The following is a 14,276-nucleotide window of genomic DNA, read 5'->3' as shown; positions in this document are numbered from 1 at the left end:
ACGTGATGTATGAGGTGTCAGGGCAGATGATCATTATAATGATGGATCTGCGGCGCTCTCTGAGCTCACGGCTCAGAACTGACAGCCTGATACTGTTTGACACGCTGGAGTCAAACTAGCAACGCTGTGCTTTACAGAGAACACTGCAGAGGTCTGAGAGATGGAAATGTACGACTGAGTGTGTGAGAACGTTACCATGGGGTGTGTACGCAGCTCAGTGTGTGTGTGCGTGACGGGCTGTGAAATACGATTTCAAAGTGTTTAGTCAAGTGCTTGAGTACAGGTATTTACTTTCTCAGGATTGACTGCAGGGGAATGCGTGTGTGTGTGTGTGTGTGTGTGTGTGTGTGTATTAGAGAAAGAGAGAAAGGCAGAGTGTGTGTGTATGACCCAGGGGCTGATGGGAGCCCTGAGCTCATTTATCCCCATCGCTGTGGTGGCCGACTTGTCGGTAACCCTAGCAACTGCTGCCACAGGGTAGAAAAGAGATGCCCTACTGTAGGATTATGCAAGCAGACACCAGACGTGCCTTGAGTTCATGAGACAAAACAACACACACACACACACACACACACACACACACACACACACACACACACACACACACACACACACACACACACACCTACAGCACTTTATCACTGCTGTCTCACTGATTGTTTTACTTGTCACACAACATAAGGGCAGTGTCGGCAAGACACACTGTCGTTCAAGGGTAAAATGTAAAACAAAAGAAAGACGGGTAGATCAAATCACTTTGGTGTGTATGTATATATGTGTGTGTGTGTGTGTGTTTGCAGAAAAGAAAGGGTGAAAGACAGAGAGAGAGAAAGAGAGAGCGAGGTGGGCCTGTGCATGCAGAATAGGTGCTTTCAGAAAGATTAGCTGCTCTATTAGAGAGCAAATCTCTCCTTCTAGATACAAGAGTGAGGCGGAAGTGTGTGTGTCTGTGTGTGTGTGTGTGTGTGTGTGTGCGTGTGTGTGTGTGTGGGGAGTAAACTTTGTGCATCTGCATGTAACTGACAGCGAAATCAGATGAACTATGTGGGCACATTCAAATGAGAATTGAATGACGAGCGTTAAAGTGTGTGTGTGTGTGTGTGTGTGTGTGTGTGTGTGTGTGTGTGAGGCAGCAGCTCTGCAGAGCGCTGACAGTAGGCCGATGAAGCTGTATCGCTCTGCTGTGCTGTTTCTGTGACCAGATAAAGATTAGAAAGGTGCGTTGCTCTTCCTTTCCCTCCTCTTACAGTGATCCATCTTTACTTTCACCCAATCAGTGGCAACTGTCCAAGACTGGGTGAGCAGGACAGGATCTACCACCAAAGGCTGCTGCATCATACACACACACACACACTGTAGGATCATGTAGTCAGCTAAAGCATTTGGTGAGTGAGTGTTACGATAGTAGGAGTGTGGATAAAAAGGAGCTTCCTCTCCGGGGTAGACCCTTCTTAGACAGGGGTGGTGGTTTCTTTACACTTCCAATTTTTGCTGAAAGGAGGCTTTAGCATCCTTGTCTTCAAATCTAAATCAAAAATCTACCTCTGGTTTAACGGGTGGGTTTATCCAGATTATGCAATACTTTACACCTACTAGTTTTTTTAGTGATGAACAACAAAAACAAAAGCACAGCATCAAAGTATAGTTAAAAAATTCCTCCTGCAACTGTGTGAAGAAAGCATTTCGGCACAGACTTCACCAGCTTTGCTGTATACCATTTCATTTGTGGAGCCCAAATCGTTGAAAAAAGAATACGTCTCTCCATAATCAATATTCTCTTTGCTAGCATGCTAATATTTAGCATTTAGCATTTGCTTATTAGCGCTAAATACAAGGTACAGTTGAACCGGTTGGGAATGTCAATAGTTTCACAGATATATAGTCATAAACCAAAGTACTGGACAAACAGTAATTTTGACCTGAAGATGGCACTAAGTGAAAAGTGCAGGATCATGGTTTTCACTTTTCATCCTCTGAGGACCATGAATGTCCATTTTTCACTGCAAGATCTGAGATGTTTCCATTAAAAACAAAAAATGTGAACCTCAGGTTGGAACCAGAGGGAAAGTTATTGGATCACTTAAGTCAGTGTGGTTCAGAGTGAGGATTTCAAATACCAGTTTTCTTGCTCTGAAGACCACATACCAAATTTCCGTTCACCTACATTGTACTGGCAGCAGAAATCTGAGAGACAAATCTCCCTAAACCTTGGGAAATTAAACACAACATCTGCATAGCTAGATACCACTACAGATACATGAGATCATATGTTATGAAAATAAAGCCTTGAAGCTTGATATGATCAGTTTTTGACATAAGATCATTGTAATGTTTAATCTTTTGAGTTTATTAGCATTAACTCATTCACTTCATATTGATGATGCAGTACAGTGCATGTTGGAAGCAGCTTGTATTAATGTGAGCAGACATCTGATTTTCGCATCAGCATCAATTTCATTAAGACCCTGCTCTCTATCCTCTGTATAACTGTTTCACTGGCAAAGGAGGCCATCGAGTTTATCTCTCATGCTGTTTCTAGTTATGTCTGTTCTTTCTGCTGCCTGCACCACACACTGCATGGTGCAACAGGGAAACATTGCAACAATAATTACTTATCACTCATGTGCAGCCTTTGCTTATTGCTTTCACATTGCATTACTGCCCTATCTTTGTATCTGATTGGATTTCAGAGAGTTTAACACAATTGTGAAACAACATCATTAATGACTTTGGTCAAATTACAGTGGTGCGTGCAATAATGACGCTGTGCTGTGATGCAGTCGCACCAGCTTTGGGAAAACCTGTGAAAAGGTGGGTAGTAAATCTTTAGGATTACGCTGTGGTACTGTGGTTATTTGGGAAATCACACCCCAAATCACCAGCTACACCTTGGAAACGTGAAACTATTTGAGTGACATCCATCAAAAGCCCAGAGCTCTTTTTCATAATAACACTCTGAAACCTGCAAAGAAATCCTGACAACAGGCATCAAATCAGTTCTCCCTCAAAACAAATTACATTCAGTATGTCACACTCATTTTTCCTGTTGTCTGAAATTATTCAGGAAATGAAAACTTCATCCTGTCCCCTGATTGTTCTTCCTATCAGACACCTGAAGGACATTTTTAATGGAGTTGGTGTCTTTGTAATACAACTTGCTGTCATTGAACCTGTTCTGAAAGAGCTTACACTTGACCCTGATGATTTTAATAATTAATGCCCTATTTCAATGGTTCTATGGTTCTTTAAAATAGTATCTCAGTATCTTACACTGCAATCTCTTCAGTTTTATCAGTGAGAACCGTTTCAGTCAGATAGAGATGATCACAACACTGAGACCTTTAATCTTCTCTTACTCTATTTGCCATTTGAAAACCACCATTAGAACTACATGTAAACATGGTACGTTATATAGGAAATGATAATATCCTCTTTCACTGTCTCAACTCTTCTGTTTGAACAGCGACAACAACTAACATTAGCAAGCTAACATTAGTTCCTACTTCTCCACATTGCCTGACCATACTAGTGTCTATTGGCGGGCTGGCTTCAGTTCATCTCATCTGGACTACGTTGAAGCAACCAATTATAAATTCATCATTTAGTTTGCGTGAGAAGTTCTTCTTAAGTTAGTTTGAAACTAGTGATTTTCTAAATTGGGTTTCACCACTAAAGCTTGTGCAACGTCTTAGCTACTGGAGACCTCATCAATATTTAAACTAGTTGTTTAAATACTAGTTGTTGTACTCCATATTACCCCATTTACTCTTTAATCCAAATGGGTCAGCAAGTCAATAGTTTAGTCAGTTGGTTCAATCAGCTGAGCAACAGTTCCACCTGCAGGTCACAGAAATAACTAATCTCTATGTAAGAACTAGTTTCTGAAATGCAACCAGTTTAAATTATTGATGCATCACAACTAGACTAAGTTTGAATTTATGATCAGCTGATACAACCAGCCCCTGGAAGCCAAGACCTCAACTTTCAATTTTACGCTGACGACACTAACGTATATTTCAGCTCTGTCCTGAACAATAGAAAAAAACTGCAGTTTCCTCCAAACTGAACATCATCCATTTATGACAGAATGTCCCCAAATGTTGTGCAGCTGGATCCCAAAAACACTGACGTGTGTGTAATTGGGCTCAGCAATTCGGCTCCAGATGTCACAATGACTTAGCTCATTATCTCCCTCCATCAGTGATAATTCTGCAGTTATTCTTCATCATAATGTTGGATAAACATGTCAGGCCAATTGTGAAAATCCTGTTTCTTTCAAATTTGCTGAGACCAAATCGTTCCTCTCTAGTCATCTGTACTTTCCGTTACATCAATCTTTATCAGAGCTGTAACTGGCTCTAAGATTAGCTGTCCTCTCACTAAATTTCTCCCTCATTTACTTACTACACATATGTATAAAACAGGTTTCATGTTTTTGACCCAGGACTTTCATGTCTGTCACCGTTCACAGAGGGTGATACTGATGCAGTTCAGTGTGAACAGCCAAACAACACTGTTACGGTGACAAGCAAAGAGGACATATTACTCTACCAACACTTTAATCCAACTTGTCTTTTCTCTTTGCATTACCGTCAAGAAAGAAAGGAACACATTCCCCAACGAGCTAAAGAAACAAAAGAAAAAACATTCAAAGAAATGAAGAGGGAAGTGACGCACCAAGAAAACTGAGCCCACAAGCCATCATAAATAAAGCATGGAGGCATCACGAAGATGCAAGAGTGGGGGGAAAAATAATGAGAAAAACAGTGAGGGGAGACCGAGGGGCCGGGGCGACATTATTCCTCTGAAACAGACTACCGATGTCATTTACCCTGCATCAATATTTCAGAGCCTAGACGGAAAGATGGAGGAGGGGGGTGGATGGGAAGGGGAGGTGGGCGCAGATGACAGAGACACAAAAACGGCAGGACGACTTTAAAAAGTGGTAAAGATGGACGAACAGAGAAAAGCGGAGCTACAGAGATTAAACTGGATCTGGAAACAAAGAATGAAAGAAGAACTGTGAGAGTGGAGCTGAAGGAAGGGGAGGGAGGAAGCAATATCTTGATTTCTCTTCCGCCGTGGGGGTGTAACTCAGAGGTCTTGGGAGAAAAGAAAATTGATACATTTATTTGTCCATATTTCTGCTCAGGCGAACGGAGCCTCGACGGACTCGGAGAAATGCTGTAATCAGCACTGCTCTCTGCCACGTGCACTTATACGCTGCTGAATGTTAATGTCCTGATGACAGGGAAAACAGGCCTGCTGGCTCATGGTACTGTAAACGCACACACACACACACACCAAGTGCTACAGGGGTTCATTACTAATTAGCTCACTGCAAGGCAATAATGAGTAACATGCTTCTAGGCCCACTTAACACATCCAAAATTCATTGTGCTAATAATACACCATCTGTGTCAACACTGACCGTACAATATGCTCCTCTTGAGTACTCTCAACAAAACACTGGACTTCATTAAATAACAACCAGCGATGGTGGACGGGGGGCATTGGAAGCTTGACTGGTGTCCACCAATTCATGTTAAACACTATAACAATGGCATAAAGTCTGACTTGAAGTAGCATTAAGCAAAGGCTGAGGTTTGTTAGTCATGCCTACACTGGTACTAAGATCTATTTTTACATGCCAGACGCCCAAGCAGTTTCACACTTAAGCCGCAGATTTCCATTTTTTATCTCAGGAATTAAAAAGTTTCTGCTGCAATGGAGGGTGTAGGTTTGGTTTCCAATGTGGTCAGAAAGACATAAAGTCAGTAAAAAAAATAAATACATTTATGAATGCAATTTCCAGCATTTGTAACCATCTAAAAAATATTTTTCATCCTTATTTCTAATTAGAATTACTATGTCCAATTAGAAATACAGTGTAAACTGCTGTATTGCTGATAGATTAACCCCAATTACATCACATTTCTAGTGACTGTCAAATACAGTCAAAAATATATATATTAGAAAGAAGCTAGGACCCTGAACACATGACTATCAATTTAAAACGCACCCCCAAGACACATGGTAATTGACTAACATTTCTAATCTTAAACTAAAATTAAGCAACTGTCTTTTGGCCCCTAGTATCTTATATGATAATAAAATTACACAATTTCTAAAATGATATTCATGTGGCACTTGGGGACATGATTTGATAAAAAACAATATTCATATTTCCATGTGGTGCATTCACACTGATGAAGTCGATTTTCTTTCTCTGATTTACAGACCAAACACTACATAAATGATCTCTACTGAAATCGAACCTAACACAGAGTAGTATTAAGTAGTACCTGCAGTATTCCCGAGAAGTTTTTATTGAGTGTGTAGAAAGGTGCAGTGTTTCTTATGAGATGCCATGCATGTCTCTGCAACTCATCTGTCAAGATTTTACTCTGGATTTCATTTCACACCTTCTCTGAATGGGCCTCTGTGCTAACATGAGCTTCCTGAATCTGCACCTAAACCTGTAATTGATGGCGTTAATAATGTGCACTGCAGCCTAAGTAATGTAAGACTCAGAAGAGAAATTAAAAAGTTGTAGGATTTATGAGACTTTAAATTACTGCGAATTCATTTCAGAAGGAAACTGTCAGATGACGTCAGTGTTGAAACATGTTTGGTCATTTGCAGAGCAATGTTTATCTGACAGTTTACATGTAAGAACAGTCCTGTGTGATTGCAGCTTTGTTTTACCAAGGGTGCTAAGAAACCCCCCATGTCCCTGAATCCCCACTGCACCTAGAAACTAATAGGCTTAATGAAAGATGCCATTTGGCAGGAATAATGCACCATGCTGTGGTGAATTAACAATGAGAGTTTTCATTTATTTCAAATTTCAGTAAAATGAAAACTGTGGTGTACTAATGACTTTTTCAAAGTTTTTAAAAAGTCTGACCTTTAATGTAGCTCCCCATCAGGACAATCATTGTGATTTCAGCTGCCAGTGCACACGTGCTGCGCTGTTGCACTGATATTGCCTCACAGAGAAGACGGACCGTGTAATGAGCTGTACTTCTGCAGTAAATACGTGAAACTGGTACATTTTCTTTTCATTAATCTCTATGATTATTACAGCTGAAGTAATGTGTTTCCTCATTCACCTCAAACTTAAGTTCCTCTGGTGTAATACAGCCTCCTTGGCCGCCACACAACTCAGCACGAGCTCTGTGGTGTCACGGTGTGAAATAAACGCCTCAGGGTGTCACATTTTACGCAACCAGAAGAAAGAAAGAAAGAAACACTCCCAGTACGCCTCCTGTTATTCATTTTGTACTTTTCTATGGGCAAGTCTGACTTCTGCTGTGTAATTGTGCAGGGTGGATTGTGTTAAGGAACCAAAGTGCTGGTTTTTGGGACTATTTTTTTTTTTGTGATATTTCATAACTGAGACTGGTGATTTCAGGAAACCACAGAACTGGATATTAGGAACAATGCTATGGTTGATGTCCTTTGAGATTCATTTGACAGGAACAGTGCATGATTTAAGAACCTGATGTTGTCAGTGTTTTTCCTTACTTATGAACAAGAATAAGACTTTATAGTGTAATTTATTGGCTGTGTACCACAAGTTTGCACAAACCCTGAAGCAACAGATGAAAAATGATCTGACAACGCTCTGTGCTTGAGAATGATTGAAAATGTGTACGGACTTTAATAATTGTCACTGACACATGAGACTAATGGAGCCCTTTAAAGTGCCTCAAGTCTAAATCATTAATAGTGCTAATAGAGTTACACTGACACAATGACTGAGAATCTGAAGAAATGTGTTATAATTATAGAGATGTTTGGGAGAAATAAACATTTCCATTGGAGTCAGTGGTTAACATGCTAACCTAACATCATGGATTTGGTAGGTAAATCAGTGAAGGTGTGAAGGTCACCCACTGAAGCTGCTTCTTTTTGGTCTCCACTATGAACTTTCTGACTGTCAGCAAATCAAATCAATAAAATTCCCTCACTGTATAAAACAGACTATTAAAGTCTGTTCTGACTAAATTTGAAGCAAATTTGAGATGTTGTGCACAAATCTCACAATTTCATACACAGTCAGAGGAAAAACACGAGTGGTGTTGGGAAAAGAAAACTATAGGTCGTGAAGCTGTAAGATTAAGTTTTTATCTTACAGCTTGAGCTACAACAAAAGCTACTCAGAAAAATTAGCGACTTCACATCAACTAGGAACATCTTCTGCTGAGTAAATGAAAGCAAATGTTTAGAAGAAATGTGGATAACATGCTCACCCCAAAGAAACTCTTTAAGTTGGGTGGTGGCTCCTAGTGAATGAAATGACATCATATGTGATGAGTGAGAGACAATTTCACGATAATTTGAGAACTTGTGTGATGTAAAAGGCTTGAGATTAAAAATAAATCACTGATACCAAATGTGTCAGCGTATTTTGTTTGATCATGTTACGCTTAATAGAGTTCGATTTTTCAGAAATGGATATTGTCTGATCATTTGTCATGCAACGCTGGATGATCTTGTATCGCGGAATCATTCGTCTCAATTCACAATCAGATACTTGTTCCATTGATTGACATGCATCACTGCTGGAGTGTATGCGGCCACTGGTAATTGGACAGCAGGCTGCATCCCGGTCTGTGCTGATATTTTCCAATACCTCCCAGGACTTCTCATGCATCATAATTTCATCTGAGCTGCTGCTGGAACGCTGTCGTTCAAATACCTGCCTGTTGCTAATGAAGAGATATGATGCTCCTATCCTGGTATTAAACGCTGCATGCACAGAGGAGCTCGCCCCAGCACGGTTCTTCCCTCCCCCCTCCCCCTCTCCCTCCCCTTGCACATTAAACACATGGTGTAGCACAGCGTCTTTCATCAATTACGAGGAATGCAATGGGACTCTGGGTCACTCCAGGAACAGGGTGGGTCCTGCTCTGGGAGGCAGTCACTGATAGGACGCCTCGGGTGACACAACTGATGATGGACAGCACAGCATGCTTGGTTGAACAGCCTCGTCCTCGTAGACCACTTGCCCGTAACTCAACCATATTTTAATTGTAAGGTGAAGGTAGTTGGACATTATTTCACCTCATGAAAGAGCAAATTTTCCAATTTGAGAAATGTTAAATTTAATAGGAGTAAAGGAAGTTTAGAAAAAGAACCAAATGAAATGCAGTCGAAAAAAAAAAAAAAAAACGCCTCACAGTTGTACGCCTCCGTCAACCAGCCAGGCTGCAGGAAATATGGTCACAATCTCCTCTTCCTGAGTTACAGCATTGAATAATGGTCAGAGGTGTTTTTGCAGAACATTATGATGTTGACCTTCGCCCTTTTGGATATAAAATGTCATCGTTTAATCTTATCCTTAAAGACTTTTGAGTTAAATTGTGTCATAATTAGTGTATGAATTTGTGAGTTAAAACAAACCAAAAACATTTTGAGGACACATTGACCTTTGACCTTTGACCACCACATTGTAATCAGTTAATCCCTGGATCCGAATGAATGTTTGTGACTGAAGAAGTTCAAGGTGTTCCTGAGATATCGTTTCATAAGAATGCAAATGGGAAAACAGCTGTGGCTGTCGTCGGCGTGGAGGCGTGTCCTATGTCACTCAGGACAGTAAAATAAAGAGCTTAGGATCAAAAGAAATGACCCTAAGTGTTAAAAGATGAATAAATTAGATGTTATAAAATAAACTGTTAAATGAATAATTATAGACAAAATACATATTGTTACTAAGAAATATATTTTTAGAACTCTGATAATTTTTTTAAGGAAGCACTGATTCTTTTTTAGCAGGTTATTGGAGCCTTTGATGCATCGTTGGCTTTGGCATGAAGAGATGTTGGTACTTCAGTGATCAAGTGGTCTCCATAACCTCTAGATGACCACAGGACCAGTAGAAACTGATTAAGATGAATGGATCTTAGGCTTAGCCAATAGCGCGAGGCAGTGAAAGGTCAATAGGCGGGCTTACAGGTTGGACAAGGATGAGGGTGTTCAACACTTTTATGGCACAATGGCACAGACGGGCTTTTGGTTGAGCCTGGCCATCGGCATTTGGGATTAGCCCTGGAATGGAATGACGGGGTGACAATCAGTTGATTGGCTGATGAACCTGTTGCCGGGCGGATTCCAGGCATTTGGGTAGCCCCGATTGGTGGCTCTTACCACGACAGATATCCTGACTCGTTTGGACGGCTTCCTGAGCTCAGGAGACGTAGGGCTCTCCATGTTGTTGTTTTTCTTCCGGACGATCAGAAACAAGCACACAATGTTAACAGCAACCTCAACGTCAGTGTGACTTTGCAATACGTAAACTTCCTTGCAGCGCCACTTTGACATGAGCAAACTTCTGGGGAAAAAATACATTGAAACCTTATTTTTATGAAAGAAGCCATTAGCAAGTTGGTGCAGGAACGGGTTTCTCTTTAAAGCCTTGCAGGATGCAAGACTGAGACAAAGTGAAAAAGGTTTTATATTAAGGCAGACTGAGATACTGTGTGTGTGTATGTGTGTGTGTGTTCTGTATATGTGTGTGTGTGTTTGTGTGGGAGGTGCTGTACTGTAGAGCGTGAAGGACTGTATGTGAGAGATAGCATAGGACTGTGGGTGTACAGAATGTGTGAAAGACAGGATGTGAGCCACTGTGTGTGTGTGTGTGTGTGTGTGTGTGTGTGTGTGTGTGTGTGTGTGTGTGTGTGTGTGTGTGTGTGTGTGTGTTTAATGGTGTGTATTCGAGGACATGGCTCTCTCACCTCCAGGCCTTCTGTGTCTGGACTGGCACAGAACAGGTTCTTTAAAGCAATGCCCGAATTATCATTTGGGTCTGAAACAGAGAGAGAGAGAGAGAGAGAGAGAGAGAGAGAGAGAGAGAGACATTCAGAACAGTGAAACCATCAGAGATCCCTGCTCTCCATCTGTTAGATAATCATGTGCCGTCTGTTTGCAGACCTAATCTTAATGGTCCTGTCTGAACAAGTGTTACGACAACAGTTGCATCATGTGCAAAAATTCTGTCAGACCTGGACCTCGATGATGAATGTAGAGAAAAACAAGATCCTGATTTTCCAGGAGAAGCCACACAGGTTTTCACTGGGCTTCACTGAGACTGAACAACACAGAACTGAACATATTCATGATGATAACATCCACAGGCAGGTTCACCTTGACTGTAAATGATCTCAGAGGGAAGACCTTCTAGGCCATAAAAAGGAACAAACCTATCCATATTAACCCCGCCTACAGAAGGTTTCTGAGTGGCATCGTCAGTGAGATACAGTGTGGGTGCATGAAGGAGGCAGAAAGCAAAACCCAATTAATGAGCTTATGGGCAGATTCACATGAAAAACTCTTTTTGTGTCTTAAACTGCACAAATTATAAAATTGGAAAACGTTCATTATCTCAAGAAGGAAACTTCCCTGTTAGCTCTTGGTGCATAATTAGCTGTTAGATCAGCTAAAAGACATTCTGTGCTGTTAACCTGGCAGGAGAACAGCAGGGTGTTTATACAGTATCTGCCAGTTTTAGTGTTATGCTAACTTTACCCCTGCTGCCGGTGGATGTTCTGGGACACCCACAGTGAACATGTTCACTTCTAACTACCTGCGGAGCTCACCCCGTGTCTCGTCTCAGTTAGCATTATTGTTGCTACTACCTGTGAGTATCAGAAACACTAGAACATGTGAGAAATCCACATCCACTCATTACAATGCTTTGTGTTGCTAAATGGGGAAAACAGAGCGAAGTCCCTTTAACCAGCTGACTCAGCTCCTCTGAGAGCTCTGATTCGCTGCAGGAACTTCACATATGTTACAGCTGCAGATGATGTCCCACTCTGTGAATCCTCTTTTGTGATTGGCTGCAGCTATGAGAGGCATGTTGGTGTCTGAAATTAAAGGATCACAGTGGGTGCAGTGGAGCAAACTGAAACACAATGAGGTGGTGTAAACTTGTGTCTCGTGTTCACTTAAAGTTGGAGGAAAATCAGGGACAATATTAGCACCACATGTGATATTGTTGTCTGTCCACAACTGCTCACTTCGCTTGACCAAGCAGTACAATATAAAATGATGCAGCTGGTCCGTCTTTTGCCTTTTGAATCCTGGTTTGTAAAGTGAAAAAGCAAAAAGAATCTAGACCCAAAGGCTCATTATAGGCTTAGACCCAAAGTCAGGTTGAAATAAGCCCCAGGTACAACAGCGTGTGGCCTCAGGACAACTCCACAAAACCTGGATCTGCCAAATAAGAACCAAAGAAACAACCACTGGACATCTACAACAAAACCAAAGTCAACTTCAGGCCTGTTGAGGAGTGAACGGGCAAAACTAGTTGGTAGATTATTTGGGCAGTGTGAGAAAGATATAAATAAATAAAAAGAAAACACATGCAGAGAGACCACAGCTTGGGCACTGAGAGGGCTGGACACAAACAAACAGAACAAACTGGAGAAAACAAACTATCAGTTCTGCCAACGAGCTGAGGCACAAAGAGCAACACTTCCTGCTACGCTGCAGCCTGAGGGCATGGAAAAACATTCTCCACACACTCAGAGCAAAACAAGACTCAGTGTCCATCAGAGGAAAAACTCTCATTGATACAGAATCTTCCTTTTCATTACATTTAATTCTCAAACTATATCTTGCCTCAAATACCACTCTTCTTTATTACATCCTAAATTATTAGAATTAGTGTAAACCCTGTACAGCTTCCTTTGGAAATACTTGGTTACTTTCTAAATAATTGCAATTGTTCTTATTAAGGTATTAATTATACTCATATATGATAATGCCACAGGAGAAAATTTAAAAGTGAGAAATTGAAATATGCATTACATGTTGAGAGAGAGACGAGGTGGGCAGTAAGAGAGAGAGACAGATGTAAAGAGAGAGAGAGAGAGAGAGAGAGAGACTAAGAGGTGCTTTAAGTGTTATTTGACTTTAGAGAAAGAGAGGCCATTACAGACTCTCCTTCCGGATCTATTACATCCCTTATACTTTCCCTTCTTGATTGCATCATCTGTCTACTGTTTGGAAAGTCTATCTCGTGTGTGTGTGTGTGTGTGTGTGTGTGTGTGGGTGGCTAAGTGAATGTCTTACGGCTGGGGATCTCGGTGGGTCTCTCAACCACAGAGGATCTCTTCAGAGCAGGTTTGAGGGGCTTCTGAGGGACTGGACGAGTGGGACTGAAGGATGATTCCTCAGTAGAAATCTGTGGGGGCACACACACACACACACACACACACACACACACACATACACACACACACACACACACACACACACACACACACACACACACACACACACACACAAACACACACAAAAGGATAAGAAACAGCACTCAAAACCCCAGCCCTGCTTAAAAGATCAACCCCTCTGTCTCTTACTACGAACTCATTAGACAAATGGATGCACTTCTCCACAGTGATGAGACGGAGGCAAATCAAAAGAGGGAAAGAGGCGAAACTAAAAGAAAAAGCACATAAAAGAAAGAAAGAAAAAACAGCTGGAGCTGAGAGTTAAAAGACGGACTCTCATGTTGGCCTTGATGTAAAATTTCATGACTTCAATGACTTTCCATGCTGGCGTTTCTTTGACCTAAAAAACATTTTGTTAATGAATTTCTCAATAGGGAGAATATTTTAGTTTCAACCATGAAACATTTCACAGATCAAATGTTTGTATGAAATTAATTAAAATTGTGTGACTTGTAAATTCATTAACATTCCTGATACATGAGGCTGGTATTGTGCTTTGACATTGGACATCAGCAAGCTGGAGTTTCTTTAATACTTCCTGTTTCGTTTATTCAATTTTCTGTTGTGTCTTTTGCAAAGTAATTCTGAAATAACAGAACAGCAGTGGTTTTCACGTCTGCTTTAAGCTGGTGAAAAGCTTTAAGGAAGCATTTTGGAGATTTCTGCCACTATGATGAACACAAAAACTGAGCAAAATCACACAGATTTCTAACTTCTGGCATAAAAGTGGTTAAATTTCCACATGTTAAAAACATCTGTAGATTATTGCTCTACAGCTGTTTGCTCTAATACTTCATTAGGTTATATGATAAAAATTGCAATGATCCAGAATAAAGCAGCATGTGCAGCTCTTTATGTGGGTGATTGCTGTATTCATTGCTGGTTTTCATCAGGGAAACCATAACAACAAGGACTCCATTTATCTTTAAAGAAAAACTACCCTTCAGTACAAGTACACAAAATTATTCAACAGTGCATACTACTAGAGGTTGTTTTACTTACGTACAGTGACATACATCAAAGCAGGAA

General features: G+C 40.9%; 1 protein-coding gene across 4 annotated transcripts in view; it reads right to left on the bottom strand.

The window, feature by feature from the left end:
• Window positions 1-14,276, bottom strand: part of clcn2c (chloride channel 2c) — a 151,678-nt gene that overhangs the window by 14,938 nt on the left and 122,464 nt on the right. For 2 of the 4 annotated variants that reach the window (XM_071471613.1, XM_071471612.1), the window contains 4 exons: window positions 13,087-13,198; window positions 10,746-10,816; window positions 10,159-10,233; window positions 8,259-8,291 (listed from right to left, as the gene is read on the bottom strand). In XM_071471613.1, the coding sequence (XP_071327714.1) occupies window positions 8,259-8,291; window positions 10,159-10,233; window positions 10,746-10,816; window positions 13,087-13,198 (291 nt within the window). The remainder of the gene's footprint in view (window positions 1-8,258; window positions 8,292-10,158; window positions 10,234-10,745; window positions 10,817-13,086; window positions 13,199-14,276) is intronic. The other 2 variants (XM_071471615.1, XM_071471614.1) reach the window with 1 other exon arrangement.

This window comes from Trachinotus anak, unplaced genomic scaffold (assembly GCF_046630095.1).
Source record: "Trachinotus anak isolate AG129_WGS33_773 ecotype Australia unplaced genomic scaffold, CSIRO_AGI_Tana_v1 ptg000034l, whole genome shotgun sequence".
Taxonomy (NCBI): domain Eukaryota; kingdom Metazoa; phylum Chordata; class Actinopteri; order Carangiformes; family Carangidae; genus Trachinotus; species Trachinotus anak.
The sequence above is the reverse complement of the archived record's forward strand: the minus strand, read 5'-3'. Positions and strand labels throughout refer to the sequence as shown.